The 18,102-nt window shown below is 35.3% G+C and overlaps 1 protein-coding gene across 2 annotated transcripts in view; it reads right to left on the bottom strand.

Moving 5' to 3' along the window:
* LOC5569846 (glutamate receptor 1) overlaps positions 1–18,102 on the bottom strand; it is a 659,974-nt gene that overhangs the window by 302,127 nt on the left and 339,745 nt on the right. For both annotated transcript variants that reach the window (XM_021840615.1, XM_021840616.1), the window contains exon 2: positions 12,620–12,772. In XM_021840615.1, the coding sequence (XP_021696307.1) occupies positions 12,620–12,772 (153 nt within the window). The remainder of the gene's footprint in view (positions 1–12,619; positions 12,773–18,102) is intronic.

Below are 18,102 nucleotides of genomic sequence, written 5' to 3'. Positions count from 1 at the left end.
GTTACCAAATTCCTTAATATTGAACGCGAAACGTCTTCTCTCAAAGAATGTTGCTTGCAAAAAAACTCGGTTTACATGATTTTCCCACTGAAAATTCAATAATAAAAAATGCACATGGAATGACAAGCCGTCGATCCATCCATGTGCATTATTTTTGGCAGAATATTCAGCGTGAAATCATGTAAACCGAGCGATCTTGTTTTCAATTTCACTTTCAAGATGCAAGAAAGCATACAATATTGGCGAATGTTGGATTCAAGATCATGAAATATTTCAATTCCACTCAAGATTGCAAGCATTCCTGAATGCAGTGAGGCAGTTTACATTATTTATCGTTGAACATTCAGTTATAACTCATTTAACATGATTATCATAGAAGTTTACGTGCCATGTAAATTTAAGATTTTCTTGCTGTGTGCCACACGATATACTCATGAAAAAATTGTCGATCGACAAAGAAAGGTCTCAGTTAAAAACTGTGCTCAATAGAACATTAAGCTGAGAAACGGGCTCTGCCCTAGTGGGGCGTATTGCAAAAAATAAGGAGAAGAAAACACTTGAAATTCTTAAAAGAACTCCTTCGGGAATCCTTGAGGGTTACATGGTCATTGTGTGCGGATTTCCAGACCCTCTCCTCTCGTGGTCTTTTGCATATAAACAATTTTTGGAATTTGTATGGATCATGGTCAGAACACCCCTCCCCCTCCCTAAAAATGATTACGTGGCTTGTGGACGATCCCACGAAGAAAAAGATACCTCTGGTGGAATAGTTCAGGTAACTCTGGAGAGATTCTTCCAGTTACCCAGTAAAAAACAGTTGTTAAAATGTTTGTGCGTTCAGATATTAGACAAACCTTATCACACAGTGAATCATAAGTGTCGGAAATAGGGTGTCTTTCAAATAACCGGAAGGCTGTGAAACGACCTCAAAAGTTCATTCACAACTTTCTCACAAAATAATCATTATATACAACATTTCCATGAAACTGTGGAGGACATTCCTACCCTTCTTTTTTCACAGTTAGCAAAGTAGGATCCGAAACACATCTCGGTTTAATTTGTTTACCGGGTCCATCCAATGCATTGGAAAATTCCAGATTGGCAAAGTTCGAAGATTCGATTGGTAGAATTTCCATTGATTGGCAATTTCAGCCTAGCCAGTTACTGAAACGAGATGTACGGATTCATACAGTGTCTTAAAAAAAAGAAAAAAAAAACCTACGATAGATTCCTTCGTTTCTTTCTTTCACTTCTTTCAGGAATAACTCCTTAGCATCTTCGAGCATCTTTCTAATATTTCTCCAAAAATCTGGAAAATCCCCCTGTAAGTTGTCCAAATATTCTTGTTGTGATTTTTTTTAGAATTTGTTCATAGTTTCTCCTCCGTATAATTTACATTCTCTAAGGAGTTTCTTCAAAGACAGAATGCATATTTATGTTAACATTTGTTACAGGAATTCCTACGTAAATTGCTTTAAAGATTTTTATTTTTCCCTTTATTCCACTGTTTTTCTACGAGTTCAACAAGACAATATTTTCAATTTACAAGCAGATGGCTTTACATATTTCCCCATGAGTTTCATCAGGAACAATACTCAAAATTCCCGTAAGGAGTGGTTCAAGAATACCGTAAATGAAAATGAGTTTGGGATTTTTTCAAGGAATATTTCATATTACATGTAAGCTTTATCTTGAGATATTGTCAATATATTTCATTAATAATGTCCTGGTAAATTCTATGAGAATCAGCCATACATTTTCACAATCTGATCAAACACGATTTTACACCTAAAAATCTTATTTCGCTTCCTACAGAAATTATTCTAAGAATCTTTCTAATAATAATTCAAAGAAATCCACAATGTCATTTAAAGATTTTTTTTAAATCTTCCCAAAAATTCTGCTAAAAATCATCTACGTGTTTCTCTAGGATTCACTTCTTGAAATACTTCAGACATTTTAAGGAACTCTTCCAAAGATTTTCTCAGGATTTTTTCAAATTTTGTTTGCAAAAAGTTTTGAAATATACCTTTGAAAGAATTCTTGTTTGAATATTTCGATGAATCCTGAGGAAAATCATTATACTTTGTGGAACTTGTAATAAACCAAATAAAAAATCACGGATTCATGGTTTTGAGGATTATTATTATTATTGTTTTTATTAAATCGACTTTCGGCCCTTGGCTGATTCGTCTCTGATCAAAACTTTAAAAGATTTTTAATGCTACTAATAATTCCAAATACGTACAAGAGATGTTCGTTGCAATATTGAAGTGAAGAATATTAAATATGAATGATTATTGAACTGGGACTCATTGATCTATATCCACTCACCTCAATATCTGTTCCTCCTGAGACTGTATAATAATGAAAGCAAGATGATAATTCATCTACTAGTCTGAATAACGGCTATACACTTTTTGATTGAAAGTTGCATTAAGGCTGGTGATGGGGAAGGTCCAAATACCTTGGGTGGATAGCTCAGTCCCCAACATCGATGGGATTTACTTCACAGCCACACAAAGGGTGCCCTTTCATGCACAATCGTCTTCAATCGGGGCGTTCTAGCTGTTCTTACAGCTTTTTCGGGGTTTACACCAACCAAACTTAACACTCGCGACTATTGAAACACTACATTTATTAAAACTTAATCACGAACATGCAAAGGGGCACTTAAACTAACACATATAAAAAACGGATTAAAATTAACCGGCCGTGGGTCCACCGCCCGTGTGCCTTGGTGACCTGATAGAATTGGACTGAAGGTTGCTCCAACTCTTCGGGCTATCGATCCGCTGGTCTCCCGCTGCGATGATTTACTTCGTTGGTTCTCAGAGCGATTCTCGCCGCTCTTATCAGGTCCTCCTTATCACTCCTACGGCAGTGATGATGGTGATGATGATGATGATGACTGGGATGGATGCTGGGATCGCCTAGAGAGTGCGAGACTGGATGCCTGGGAGATCCATGCTTCGTATTGGTACGGTGTTTCGGCTAGTCTCACTGCATCGCTGCTTGTAGGTAGCCAGTAGAATGGATGGTTTTTCTGATCTTTTGGCTGCAGAAGCTGACGGCCTCTAGTTAGGCACAGGGTCGTATTTAGGGGTTTTTAATGTGCAACCAAACAGCTGGAGATGCTATTCCAGCGCTATGCGGAAACACTAGCTGTCATAAGTGTGTTGTGAGAATTCCCGATAATTCTCAATAATTAGTTTGAATGAAATTTAAAAATGATTACAGTTTTAGTGTAAATTCATTATTCCTACCGTTCCTTGGATTTTTTTTTCTTCGAATTGATAAGTTCGAATGCTTTTTGAGTAGGGTAGTGTCTGTGTACTGTTGATTAAGTTTGATACTTCATGTTAATAATAAGCTGCCTTCGTGTTCAGCCATGTACACCATTAATCAGCCCCTACTCAGAGTATACTCTCACTTGTTATCTTTCATTGTTATTTAGGTTCTGTAAGCTTGTTTGAAGAAGCTCAAAAGGTGTTCCTGGAATTTTTATATAATTTAGTGCTTGAAAACTGTATAAGGTAAATTGCTTTGGAGAGTCTTTAGATCTATTCATTGAGGAATCCCTGTCCAAGGCAATACTTATAGATATAACTAGTGAAATAACCGAACAAATTCTTAAAAACATCTAAAAGTAATTCATGTACAAATCCTCAGTTAATTTTTGTAGCTTCTTAAGAAATAGCTCAGTGTAATAATAAAGCATTGAGTATATATTGACAGATCAACGAAAAATCATCGTGGTTTGGTTTGCTTCCAAAACTGATCGATTACCAAAATATCTTATTTAGTGATTACCAGATCAAATTCGATAATTTTATTTGCCGAACTGGCACACTTTGTTTAAGTGTGATTGTCATTACGCCATTATTTTCCGAAAATGGTCAGATGCGGTTGCGTTTTTTTTGTAGTCAATTCTACTCGCAGCATTTCCGCACCAACTATGGCTCTGGTTTCGATTGCCATCAATTAATACTGAATTCGATGATGACAGTTTAAATTGTTTTCAGCTATGTACACCAAACAAACGCAAGAGCATATTGGAAGAGTCCAACCTTAAAGGCCACAAAAACCTCAACAATCGATAAATTCCATTCGGACAAACAACACGATTCGAGTCACGCGCAAACACTCGAAGCTCATCCACTCTCTAAAATAACATACTCCCAAAGTTGTGATCACGGAACGACGACGATGATTAGGCGGCATCCACAAATTACGTAACACTCTAGGGGGAGGGGGGGAGTAGGCTCAAGCGTTACGGCTCATACAAAAATTTGAAATTTTTCATACAAAAAGCGTTACGGAGGGGGGGAGGGGTCAAAAATGTCCAATTTTAGCGTTACATAATAAATGGACGCTGCCTTATTATTATTATGACAATCCGTGTGGCGCTGGATGCGGGTGATTCTGTGTGTGGGGGAAAAGCATTTTGGCGGCATTAAAAATTTACCACCGCAAATGTACACCAGATCATTAACAACTGTGGAAAGCATTAGCCAAGCCAACCAAACCAAACGACGCGCCGCGCTGCTCATCGTATGCATCAGTAAAGTACTTTTGTTCGAGTGCTCAGCCGAGCTTTTTAGCCACCACGTCCCTGTCCGCAACGCAACTACACTTCTCGGAACCTGTCTGCTAGTACCTGCATGGGAGGCCCACCTGGTGCGAAATAAGCGGTGTTCTATTGCTGAATGGCAGGGATTGGATCCCATGTAGGGTGAAGTGGTCCAAAATGCCTTTAAAACAAGTGTGGATATATTAAGTCATACCTATTGCAAAACTGAAAAATTTTGAAAATATTGCTACATGAACCGAAAGCTATTTAATTGAAGCCTTCAAGTAGACATGAGAGGGGTTTCAACAAATTGGTGTCAGATGAAGTTAAGTGTCAAGGTCTCATGTTAGATAAAAAATCTTCAAAAATCACATAATTTCGTCAGGAAATTTAAGGAAAATCTATGACTTAATCATCAACGCTTGTTAAAGAATCCTTCTAGGAATCATTCAATGAGACCAATTTCGACCTACTTGTTCGTATTGACCCATGTTCCCCTATAGCTGCCACCCCATACACATCGAAAGCGCACCCCATAAAGTGGCACTTCGTTGAGAGCAACGCTTTTTTTTCCCTTGGTGGATGGTAGTGGTATTACCAAATGTTTAGGCGCCTGCCGTGTGGGGGACTCATCTGTCGCACATAATTCCCGCGGTGATGTTTATGTTCTTTTAATGAGGAGCGGTATTTTTTGTATGACAGAAAATCGTGAAGTTGCGACACAATTGGACTTGTTTAAAGTGTCACGTGATGGAATTCCTAACTCGGCAGAATGTTTAATTCGAGACGTTTTGAAAGACAAAACCATCTGTTGAAACTGAAACCGCATTTATCTAAAAACCATACCATTTTCACGATCTAAATGATATTGAACTCTCTTTGTCAAAATCTTCATTTCAATCTGTTGTGCATAGCAAGAGGCATGCGAACACTATTGGTGAGTTGCATGAAACTCATCTGTTATAAATGCCAATACAATAGTTCCACTTGACCGCTACTTCTATCAACAAATCAACTATTCAAACAGATGTGATATGCTTTCTTCAGTGGACTGACGATCCTGGCATAATTTAGGTTGCTGTTATTGTTGCGATTGTACATAGCAACTTCCTTCACCGTATCCAATGCTTACTGAATTGTACAACTGCTCAAGAAGGAACCGCATTGTGAGCAACCACGAAATATGTCCCGAAGAAAATGAAAATTTTCTAAACAACCCGGATTTTCCCAAACTCAATTAGCATGATGATCTCAATAAGTTCCGTCGATCGTTGAAATTGGATCTCGTCATATTTTATAATCACCGTGATATGTAATTAACAAACGTCACCGCAGCAACAGCTCCGTGATTTCATGTATATAGAGTAACCACCACTAACCAATCGTTTTGATTGGAAGAGAAATCTTAAGCAGGAAACAAGCAAATAGTGCTGGTTAACCTATGGTAATGGGATCGAAGCCACACTCTTGTAACCATTTGTTGTGTCACCGAAACGAACGTGTCTGCTAGGTAAAGGAAGGTGATCAGCACAATTACCGCCATCGAATTATATATAAATAGAATTGACACCGGGACGGTGAGACAAAAGCGACAATTTCAAGTTACAAGGGAAAAGTTTTGTACTGCTGAATCTGCTCAATCATTTCAGCAATTGTAGCAGTAGTTTTTAGAGAAATTTCTAGGAGCATTCTCATAAAATTCCAAAAATGATTCTGGACAAACTTCAAAATTATTTCATTGATAAATTCTGGATAAAAGTCTTAGAAAAACTTACAGCAATTCTTTTAGCAATATTTTCGGCAATCCTCTTAGGCATCTGTGGAGAATTTACTTGAGGAATGTGGAATTCTTGTGTCCGGAATAAGAGTTATTGCAGTTGCTACAAGACTTGCAAGAATGATCATAGAATTTACCGATGGAATTCCTTATGAAATCAAAGTAGATCTTGAAGTAATTGAACAAGAAGTCTATGAAGAAATCTTAAATTTTTCGAATTACAACCTTATGTTTTTTTTTACAAACATCAATATTCAGATAAATGGTAACTAAACCAAACTAGTTTCACGAAATTTACAAGCTCTTTAATCAACCAAGAAAATGAGTTATGGTTCAAAAGGGGTTCAATTCCAGGTCAGTGGTTCAACAGGCTGAGTTATTTGAAAGTTGGAATAAATTACTTTAAAATAAAATTTAAAATAAAACAATCATTTCAAACTTGTACCACCTAAATACTCCAGTATAAAGTACTATAAAGTAACTATTCCACATAATTTTGAAATTTCCGTGTAATGTTGTGTTTACTATAAAAAAAATTGAAAGAATTTGGTTTGCTGCTATTAACAACTCTCAAAACTGTTTTGGTGGTTTTTAAATGAAACATTTTGATTTGATATTCAACCATGAGGACATCAAATTATTATAAATTATCATTAATAACATTTATGCATTCCGCACGATATCAAATTCACGGACAAACGCAAACAATTCTTCAAAAACTTGATAAAATTCCACGTGTACGATATGCGATTTGGTTCGTTAAGAAAAATAAATAAAATGCACTAAATTATTAAAGTTTCAGAAAAGAAGTCTTCAAGGATCAGCAAAGTCTTGAAGTCGTTGATGCTCACTAAGATTATTATGTTTATATCCACAAGAAAAGCTCAAATTTTCAAGTTCCCAAAACCAATGCTAAATTTAATCGCCAAAATATTCAACCAGAAAACGAGCCAATATGAAAAAAAATGTTTAGGAGATTGTACCATTAACAGAAAAAATGGCCAAATTCATAGAAAATAGTCTTGATATTTGAAACCATACAATTTGTATTTGTATAGAATTTATATGGAATAAAAATTTCTCAAAATTTGACTTTTGTCGCTAACAGCTTTTTTATTCTGACCTAATCAATTCATGAAAAAATGTATAGTACATGTTAAACAAACATCATAAGGAGCTTTGCGCTATGGAATGGAGGAATTCAGAGAATCCTAGAAAATGCAATATCAATTGCCAATTAAAGCCATTTTAAATCATTTTAAGCCATTTAAAATCATTTGAACTCGTTTCGAAACATGTTATGCCAATTTAAACAATTTTGACGCATTTTAACCATTTGAGCCATTTTAAACTGGGGACGGACCTGGTGTAGTGGTTAGAACACTCGCCTCTCACGCCGAGGACCTGGGATCGAATCCCATCCCCGACATAGTCACTTATGACGTAAAAAGTTATAGTGACGACTTCCTTCGGAAGGGAAGTAAAGCCGTTGGTCCCGAGATAAACTAGTCCAGGGCTAAAAATCTCGTTAATAAAGTCAAACCAACCAACCAACCATTTTAAACTATTTAACCCATATTAAGCTATTTTAGACCATATCAAGCCACTTAAGATCATTTTAAGCCGATCGAAGACATGTTAGGCCATTTTAAGCTATTTTAATCTAATTTAAGTCGTTTTGAGCAGATTTTAAGCATTTTAAACCATTTTAGTACATTTTAATCCAAAAGAAACCATTTTAGGCCGTTAATAGCCATTTTTAACAATTTTTTGCCATGTCAAGCCATTTCAGCCGTTTAAAACAATTCCAAACCGTTTCAAGCCATTTGAAGCTACTCGAAGCCATTTTAAGCCGTTTTAATCCATTTGTTTTGTCATTTTTAGTCCTTTTAAGCCGTTTTAGGCCAATTTAAGCCGTTTTCACTAGGTTATAGCTATTTGAAGCTGGTTTTAGCCACAGTGAGCCATTAAGCATCTTTTGCCATATTAAGCCATTTAAAGCTACATTGTAGGCCATTTCAAGCCATTCGAAGTTATTTGAAGCCGCCGGTTTCTTACATTTTAAGCCATTTTAAGCATTTTTTATCCATTTGAGCCGTTGAAAGCAATTTAAGCCAACCGAAGCTAATTTAAGCCGTTTTAATCCATTTTCATCCATTTTAAGCCGTTTTCAGCCATTTCAAGCTATTTTAGGATTTAATGTTTTGTATTTTGGATATTAAATTTTGAGCCATTTTAAGCCGTTTTTAGCCGTTTTAAGCCATTTAAGACATTTTAAGCCATTTTATGCCATTCAAAGCCAATTAAAGCCGTTTTAACTCATTTTAAGCCATTTTACGTCATTTAAAGCCATATTAAGCCATTTTAAGTCATTGTAAGACATTTCAAGTCATTTTCAGCCGTTCTAAGCCGCTTAAACCTTTTTTTTTTAATGGCTAAAAATCATTTTGAAACCATTTTAAGCCGTTTCAAGCAATTTTAAGCCATATTAAGCTATTTAATGCCGTTTCAAGTCATTTTAATCAATTTCAAGCCATTTTATCCATATTAGGCCATTTTAAGCCGTTTCAAGCCATTTTAAGGCATTTTAAGCCATTTCAAGCCGTTTCAAGCCGTTTTAAGGCATTTTAAAGTCTAAGCCATATTAAGCCATTTAGGGCCGATTTCTTCACCTTCGCTTAAGCCGTAAACTACGTTTACCCATACGATTAAACCTGGTTTAAGGCATAAGCGGGGGTAAAGAAATCGGCCCTTAAAACTGTTATAATCCATTTTAAGCTATTTAACGCCGTTCCAAGACATTTTAAGCCATTTTATGCCATTAAAAGTCGTTTTAAGCCATTTTAAGCCATATGAAGCCATTTTATGCCACTTTAAGCCAATTAAAGCCGTTTTGAGTCGTTTTAAGCCGTTTTATGCAATGTTATGCCACTCAAAGCCATTTTAAGCCATATAAAGCCATTTTAAGTCATTGTAAGACATTTTGAGTGATTTTCAGCCGTTTCAAGCCATTTTAAGCCATTTTAAGCCATTTTTAGCCTATTCAAGCCATATCAAGCCATATTAAGCAATTTCAAGCCATTAAAAGCCATTTAAAGCCGTTTTAAACCACCTTTACCCATACGATTAAACCTGGTTTAAGGCATAAGCGGGGGTGAAGAAATCGGCCCTTAAAGCTGTTATAAGCCATTTTAAGCCATTTAAAACCGTTTCAAGCCTTTTTAAGACATTTTAAGACATTTTAAGCCATTTTATGCCATTTAAAATCGTTTTAAGCCAGTTTAAGCCATTTTAAGCCAATTAAAGCCGTTTTAAGCCATATTAAGCCTTTTTAAGTCATTGTAAGACATTTCAAGTCATTTTCAGCCGTTTTAAGCCGCTTAAAGCCATTTTAAGCTTATTCAAGCCATATTTAGTCATTTTAAGCCATATAAAACCGTTTTAAGCCATTTTAAACAAGCCATTTAAAGCCATTTAAAGCCATTTAATCTATTTTAGGATTTTGGGTTTTGATTTTTAAGCCGTTTTAAGCCATTTTAAGCAATATTAGGCCATTTTAAGTTATTGTAAGCCATTTTAAGTCATTTTCAGCCGTTTTAAACCATTAAGCTATTTTTAGGATTTTGGACTTCGAATTTCGGGTTTTGGATTTTGAATATTGGATTTTGGATTTTGGATTTTGGATTTTGGATTTTGGATTTTGGATTTTGGATTTTGGATTTTGGATTTTGGATTTTGGATTTTGGATTTTGGATTTTGGATTTTGGATTTTGAATTTTGAATTTTGAATTTTGAATTTTGGATTTTGGATTTTGGATTTTGGATTTTGGATTTTGGATTTTGGATTTTGGATTTTGGATTTTGGATTTTGGATTTTGGATTTGGATTTTGGATTTTGGATTTGGATTTGGATTTTGGATTTTGGATTTTGGATTTTGGATTTTGGATTTTGGATTTTGGATTTTGGATTTTGGATTTTGGATTTTGGATTTTGGATTTTGGATTTTGGATTTTGGATTTTGGATTTTGGATTTTGGATTTTGGATTTTGGATTTTGGATTTTGGATTTGGATTTTGGATTTTGGATTTTGGATTTTGGATTTTGGATTTTGGATTTTGGATTTTGGATTTTGGATTTTGGATTTTGGATTTTGGATTTTGGATTTTGGATTTTGAATTTTGAATTTTGAATTTTGGATTTTGGATTTTGGATTTTGGATTTTGGATTTTGGATTTTGGATTTTGGATTTTGGATTTTGGATTTTGGATTTTGGATTTTGGATTTTGGATTTTGGATTTTGGATTTTGGATTTTGGATTTTGGATTTTGGATTTTGGATTTTGGATTTTGGATTTTGGATTTTGGATTTTGGATTTTGGATTTTGGATTTTGGATTTTGGATTTTGGATTTTGGATTTTGGATTTTGGATTTTGGATTTTGGATTTTGGATTTTGGATTTTGGATTTTGGATTTTGGATTTTGGATTTTGGATTTTGGATTTTGGATTTTGGATTTTGGATTTTGGATTTTGGATTTTGGATTTTGGATTTTGGATTTTGGATTTTGGATTTTGGATTTTGGATTTTGGATTTTGGATTTTGGATTTTGGATTTTGGATTTTGGATTTTGGATTTTGGATTTTGGATTTTGGATTTTGGATTTTGGATTTTGGATTTTGGATTTTGGATTTTGGATTTTGGATTTTGGATTTTGGATTTTGGATTTTGGATTTTGGATTTTGGATTTGGATTTTGGATTTTGGATTTTGGATTTTGGATTTTGGATTTTGGATTTTGGATTTTGGATTTTGGATTTTGGATTTTGGATTTTGGATTTTGGATTTTGGATTTTGGATTTTGGATTTTGGATTTTGGATTTTGGATTTTGGATTTTGGATTTTGGATTTTGGATTTTGGATTTTGGATTTTGGATTTTGGATTTTGGATTTTAGATTTTAGATTTTGGATTTTGGATTTTGGATTTTGGATTTTGGATTTTGGATTTTGGATTTTGGATTTTGGATTTTGGATTTTGGATTTTGGATTTTGGATTTTGGATTTTGGATTTTGATGATGTGAACATTCAAACTTCAAAAAACATCATATCGTAATTTGTAGATATCTCCAAGAATATTGGACCTATTTGTATGATTTTTTCAGAGAAGCTCCTTATTACCTGATATTATATAGCCTACATTTTATTTTTTGGATAAACTGATCAAAAACAAATTGGCCACCAAAGACATTTTATATGGAAAATGTCGGTCCCCCAAGGAACATCGAAATATCTTTAAAATCAGATCACCAATATTTCATATCGACACGGATTTCTAAACTAGAAGAGTTTTTTTGAGAACTTGTGAAAAAATGGTGCAAAAATATTGAAAAACAAAAAAGTTATAACGATTTGAATATTTATTTTGCGGTAAAAAATGAAGCTGCCGGTAGAGGGGTTAAACAAGTTAATAATAACCTATTCGATCATCGAACACCCTTTTGGTTGCAAACATAGCTTTGAAAATGGAAATTATTCGCCTCTGTTTCTTGATCAGAATGAGAATGTGTCAGCGAATGTTACAAGTGGTGACACACAGTGATCGGCGCCAAACAGTGGGTGATGTGCGTCTGTCTTTTTTTCCTTTCGTGGTTCGTTTTGCTCCACGAACGATAAATGTCATGCGTGTTGTATGAATGCAGGCGGATAAATGGGATAAAATAATGGCTCGTGTGTCAATGATCGTTAAATTTTCCAAAGCCTTGAATCACTTGGGAGACTCCTGAAAAAAATCCCAGGATGAATTATTAAAGTTTAAAAACAAATTGTGAATAATCCATACAGCAACAAATCAAGTAATCACTGGAGAATTTTTGTTCAATGCTTCTTAGGTAAATGATTTGAGAAAAAGACATGATGAAGAAATCTCTGTATAACTTGAGCTGCCACTTATAGGATACACCATTTTAAAGTCAAATGTAGTAAATAGTTGTCCTATGCGCCCGAGCTTTACAAGTGAACGAGAAAAAAAAACTAGAAATTTTGAAACGACCGCGATTAATGAAAATGCTGCCTTTGTTTATTATAGGTGCATAAAATAGGCTGCCACGTGGCAATCGTCGCGCTATTGTTTACTGTTGTTATCTGTGATTCACCCTCCTCACCGAACAGGATCAAAGGAGAAAACCCTTTTTCTGTCAGACACACGTGTGTGTGTGCGTATGACTAGTGTGTACGAATACCAACACGGGCATTCACTCGAATGGATACTTACTGAGCCGTGATAATTTGAACGCATCCGCCGTGTTAATTACGTCAACATAGGCCTGCAGCTCGAAGCGTCGTGCCGAAACGTTCAGGTTGTGGTTCAGCATGGCGAATTTGAAGGCGGACTGGATTTCGTCCGTGCCCTGCTCGAAGATGGCACCTGCAAAATGGAGGGAGAGAGACAGACGAGAAAGCTTGGTTAGTGTGCGTTTATGTGAGGCGGTGGTTGATGAATTATTGATCTATTTATATCCGGGGTCAAAATGAGGTTGATAGACAATTTGGTATAATTATCGACATATTTTGTGGTAAACTCGATCAAAACTGGCGAGAGAGGGGTCCTCTATTATGTAAAGTTCGCATCCAAGCCCATAAGGTTAATTTTCCTACAGAGAAAAGTGCTGATAAGATTGACTATAGACACCTTCATGCTATTTGTTCAATGTTGCGCTAGAAGGTGTTATGCGGTGCTCCGGGATTCAGTCAATTTGTATGCTTCGTTGACATTTAATATCTGTTCTATACCAATATATATTAAAACAAATAAAAATATTAAAATTATGTACAATAATCGTGAGAATAAATAAATAAGGTTAAGAAGTTTAAAGACGTTTTTCCTTCTTCCCCTCCTTAACATCATTCATATTATCATCTTCTATCGTAATATCACAGACAAACAGAAGTAACACCTAGAACATTTTTCACAAAATTCTCTCGACCACAAATTCTACCACCATCTAGTGAGCTTATTGAACGAAATAACTTTTTGTGCCACATGTCTAACAGGTGGCGGTAGTGTGAAATGTCAAACACGAAGGAAAGCGACGTGCGCGCCTCTGGTTGTGAACTTGACAACTGTTGTATTTTAAACTGATCGTTAAATTCGTGGGCGATGGAAATTTATCCAGTGTTACGTCTGTTTGTCTGTGGTAATACTTATATTAATTCTCAACAATATTCCAACAATCATCCTGTACCTTTCGAACAGTTCATCCAACCGTCTAAATGTCAAAGAAAAAGTAGATGGGATATTAATGTGGGAAGAGATTAACGTAACATTGTTGATGGAGCACCTGGAATAATGTAAGAAACGGGCGTATTTTCTTACGTTTTATGATAATAATATAATTCAATCCCAAATATCTTGAAGCGGTAACTTATAGGAAAATCATTGATATTAGAATTTTGAATTGTTTTTGGATAAAAAATCATATTGCAGCATCAAAACGCCTTTTCTATAACCAGAAATTGAATTTTCAGAAATACACCAAAAGTTGCCCTTAGAAAAACTTTTTTATTTAAAATTGCACCATGTTGAAACGACCGAACAGCAACATTGCAATGACCGTGTCCGCTGGTGAAATTGTTGATTCAGTGTTATTTGTATTGATGTTAACTCAATAAATGAATGACATTTTCTAACCTTTTTATATTCATTTCGTAAAATAACATGCGTTGACATCTGCTGAATGATGCATTCAACATCAACGCTGAGAACCTTCCAGAAATATTGAAGTACAATTATAATTATTAGAATTATCAGAAAAGCCTACCAATACTAATCCATATTGGTCCATTCATCATAATAACGAAGATCAAAGTGGCAATTCAACGAATGTTCCTCACCATCCATCACACGCAACAAGCTATCACCTAAAATATCAATGTCCATTCAACTAGAATTGCATGCTTCCATGAATTGAAAATCCCTGCCGGAGATCCAACTCTGTAATGGTGAAATCAATTGTAAGGATATTTTTGCCCACTTCCAGGAGTGCACAGCGTGTGGCTTCGAGAGAGAGAGAGAATCGGAGTTCACGTTCAACGTGGTTTCCAATAACATAATTAAATTCCCGTCACCAGCAACAACAGCGTTTCAGCGAGCTGGCTGTAAGGCTTTGTGAATTTTTATCAATCAATTCAGTTGGAACCCCCCCAGGAGCGACTCGTGTGACACCAGCTCCATCAATTTTCGTCCCGCGAGGCGTGGTCGGTCGGTATTAGAAATGGGAATTATATTGTGGAGTGTTGGGAAAAATAGGGAAAATTCAGTAACTTTGATTTGAAATTTGTGACCGTGATCATTATATGACTTCCTAGAAATTACTGAATGATAAGTTAATTATTTAACCATGCATTCTCCGACAGTCATCTATCCAAATGATATCACTCCTGTAATAAGCCTTGATAGAGTTTTACCAGAATTATAACCATATAAGTTGTAATAATCGAGATCGGAATGACTGGTTCTAACGAAGGTTGTTACAAATTGTTTTCAATTTGAATTTTGCGAGATATCCATATCTAGCTAAGGTCAATTAAAACAACTTTTGATATCAATGAATATTTTCCCTGTCATCAATTTCTGATCGGGGAACCATCGCGACCAAGAAAATTGTTCCTGCTGTGCCGAATTCAATTTAATCAAATCGAACTGGTGCAAAGTGCGACACAACCATGCCAGAAGTCAGACGGCCACGGGAGTCGGGACAAAAAAAAAAGTTGAAAATCAACGGTGAATAATTCAGCAGCACACATTGATGAAAATTCTTGCCCGGCTGGAGGTGCCTTTCGGGCCGTGGTAACGCAATGGGGTCGGCTTTGCAAAAAAGTAATCGCGAATTGAAAATGGAGGTTTTTTTGCGCGTGCTTAATGAATTGGTCACCCAGAGGGGGTTTCGCGATTTTGATTTGAAGAAGTTTTAAATTGATTGTGCCGGTTGGATGTTGATTAATTGATTTTTCGTGGAAATGAGTTCCGTAGAAGTGGAATGAAGAATAATGTTTCGTGTGGAAAAAATATTTGGTCATTTTCTTTTTCCGTCTTTTCTGGGACAGAGACTGCAACGCAGCTTCGTGTTCTTATGCACACTTCCTCAGGCAATAATTGAGAACTTTCTTTGCCAATTGACCATTTAATTTTTCCATAATACCTTTGTAAGTATCATTCCAAATATTACATTCTGTTGGCGCATACCAGAAAATCCTACGTTGTGTTTTTCTTTCGTTCGATGGCAGCAACAGCAGCGGACCAGCACAGGTAAGTTGGAATCCTTTTTCCTTCCAGGTACAACAGCAGCAGCGACAACTGAGTTAGCAGCAACGAGTGGCATACAAGAAGCAACTGCATCAGCACAACGACGGCAAGTAAGAACACGGGTTAAGTATTTTTCATGCACAGCATTTTATTCTCTATTACAAGACTAATTTATAGTACTTTTCTCTGAGTAACTAGCGCTTCACTTTATTTTGCTCCGATCTACTTTATTGAGCTACACAAACCGAGCTAACAGCTGACGACGAATACAAGAAACTTCAAACCTACGTTCTTTGCTTTCGTGCATATTTGTGAAATTGTTGCCAATTTGATTGGATAAAAATCTTATCTAGGCATCACAACTGTTATACTATACGCTATAAATGACGTTCAAATGAAAAGTTGCATGCAAGTGATGTTCATCGAATGTACAATTTGATTGTTGTTTCAACACATTCATTTCTTATATCTAGGTGTTCTGTATTAAGAAACACTATCATTCTAATTTGTTAAAACTAAATTAAGCTTTTATTAACATTTTTTATCAACATATTACATTTTATTTGCCATAGGATTTCTGATTTTTACAGATGAGTTGATTTTGCCTGCTTGTAAGAGAAAAAAACGCTTTCAATTAACATAACCTAACTTGACTTTCACATATACCGCATAAATTGTGGCAATATCATTATTATTTTTATTCGTCCTTTGTTACAATGTTTCAACATTGGATATTCAATATTACTCATTATGTTGTACATTACCAGGGAGAAAGCTCCAGACATTTTCAAAATTTTATTTTGAATCCAACAGCTGAGCAGAGCTTTCTTCCTGGTATTACAACAGTTTGTCAAAATTGATACAACATGGCTGACCTGAAAATTTTTTTGAAGATCAAAAGCTTATTCTTAAGACAAAGGTTCGATTTTCTGTTGATTACTGGATGCAGACATTTTATATATTTGTTACAGTTGGCTTAAATGCTCTCAATGAGTCCGCGATCTTTGGAATTCTTTGGACCTCTCCAGACTCCTCCCCCCCCCTTCGATTTTTTTATGATGATTAAAATAAAAATTATAAAAAAGACAATCCTTAACAAAGCAAAATCTTCTGAATCAATGTAGGCACATGGCTCTTGTTTTTGACAAAAATCTCTACAGTAGTTACGTTATTTTATGTAGTAGAACAATAGTGAAAAAACCTCGCTTGTCTTACACAGCATCAGCGTGGCGGTTCTGACTTCAGTAAACCGCGCAACAAAGGAGAGCTTAACCGTCCGGCTGTCGATCGATTGGTTACCGTTAGAACTAGCTTATTGTTGTATGCGTGAAGCGCAATTTTTCGAAATCTCCGTTGCAAAAATATCGTGGCACAAAAATGCGTCAATATCCTGGACATTTGGATTCCAAAATCCATTTCTTCTGAATAATTTTAATAATGCTGTTTCAACAAAAAGTAGCATATCACTACATATGGATTTCTCGTGTTTTTTTAAGGTACCCAGTTCGAGGTATCCGGTCATGATGATTTCCCTTATGAGAAATCACAAAACAATCCATATATTAACTTCAACTCGTATAATGCCCAAAAATAAAATAAAGGGAAAAAAATGAAACTACTGAAGGAATTTCTCAGATTTGGATATTTTGTCGCAAAAGGAAGTTTAGCTTGGCCAAATTTTCTTTAGATGAATGGCATAATCTTAATCTGGTGTGAAAAATGTAACCAAATCTTCCATAGTGTATTATTCGAGTCATAAATGCTCTCTTTGAAATTTATTCAATTTTTTAATTATTGTCGCATCGATAATTTTATTGCTTAAACAATATTTTCCCAAGAAAAAAAACTTATTATTTCATAAATTATTTGATTAACTTCCCACAGATTTGTAGCAAAATTTTTCAAACAACTATAGAATTTCAGTATAATCTAATTCCTTAAGGAATACTGAAGGGTGGCTTCAGAACTTTTGCAAATCTCTTGGAAATTAGTCAAATAATGTTTTGGGTACTTGTTTACATTCCGGGAATATGTTCCCGGATTTAACTAAACAATGTTACTACATCTTTCAAAAGTTCAATTTCACCTCGCAATTCCTTCAAAAAATCATTGATTCTGGTAAATTTAATCCAGAGATTTTTCGCTGAAAGTTCTACTAGAAGTTCTTTCTTCAAAGTACAGAAATATTTTCAAAATTCATCGCAAATTTTGTCGAAAATCCTTCTATGTTTTTTTTCTAGTAATTTTGCATCAAATTCTCGGATTATTCTAGAATTTGAAGGAAATATTTTTTAGAACTGTCTGTTGCCTTCGATTCTTCAGAGGAAATTTGTTGAAAAACCCCAGGAAAACTTTTGCTTCCAAAATTGGCATAGTGGTAGAGGAATCTGTAGAGAAACATGTAGCAAAATAACTGGGAAGGGAGAAAGGGTTTGTTAAGATGTTCATAAAGA

This window comes from Aedes aegypti, chromosome 2, assembly GCF_002204515.2.
Source record: "Aedes aegypti strain LVP_AGWG chromosome 2, AaegL5.0 Primary Assembly, whole genome shotgun sequence".
In the NCBI taxonomy this organism is placed as follows: Eukaryota; Metazoa; Arthropoda; class Insecta; order Diptera; family Culicidae; genus Aedes; species Aedes aegypti.
This window is presented reverse-complemented; position numbering and strand designations above follow the sequence as displayed.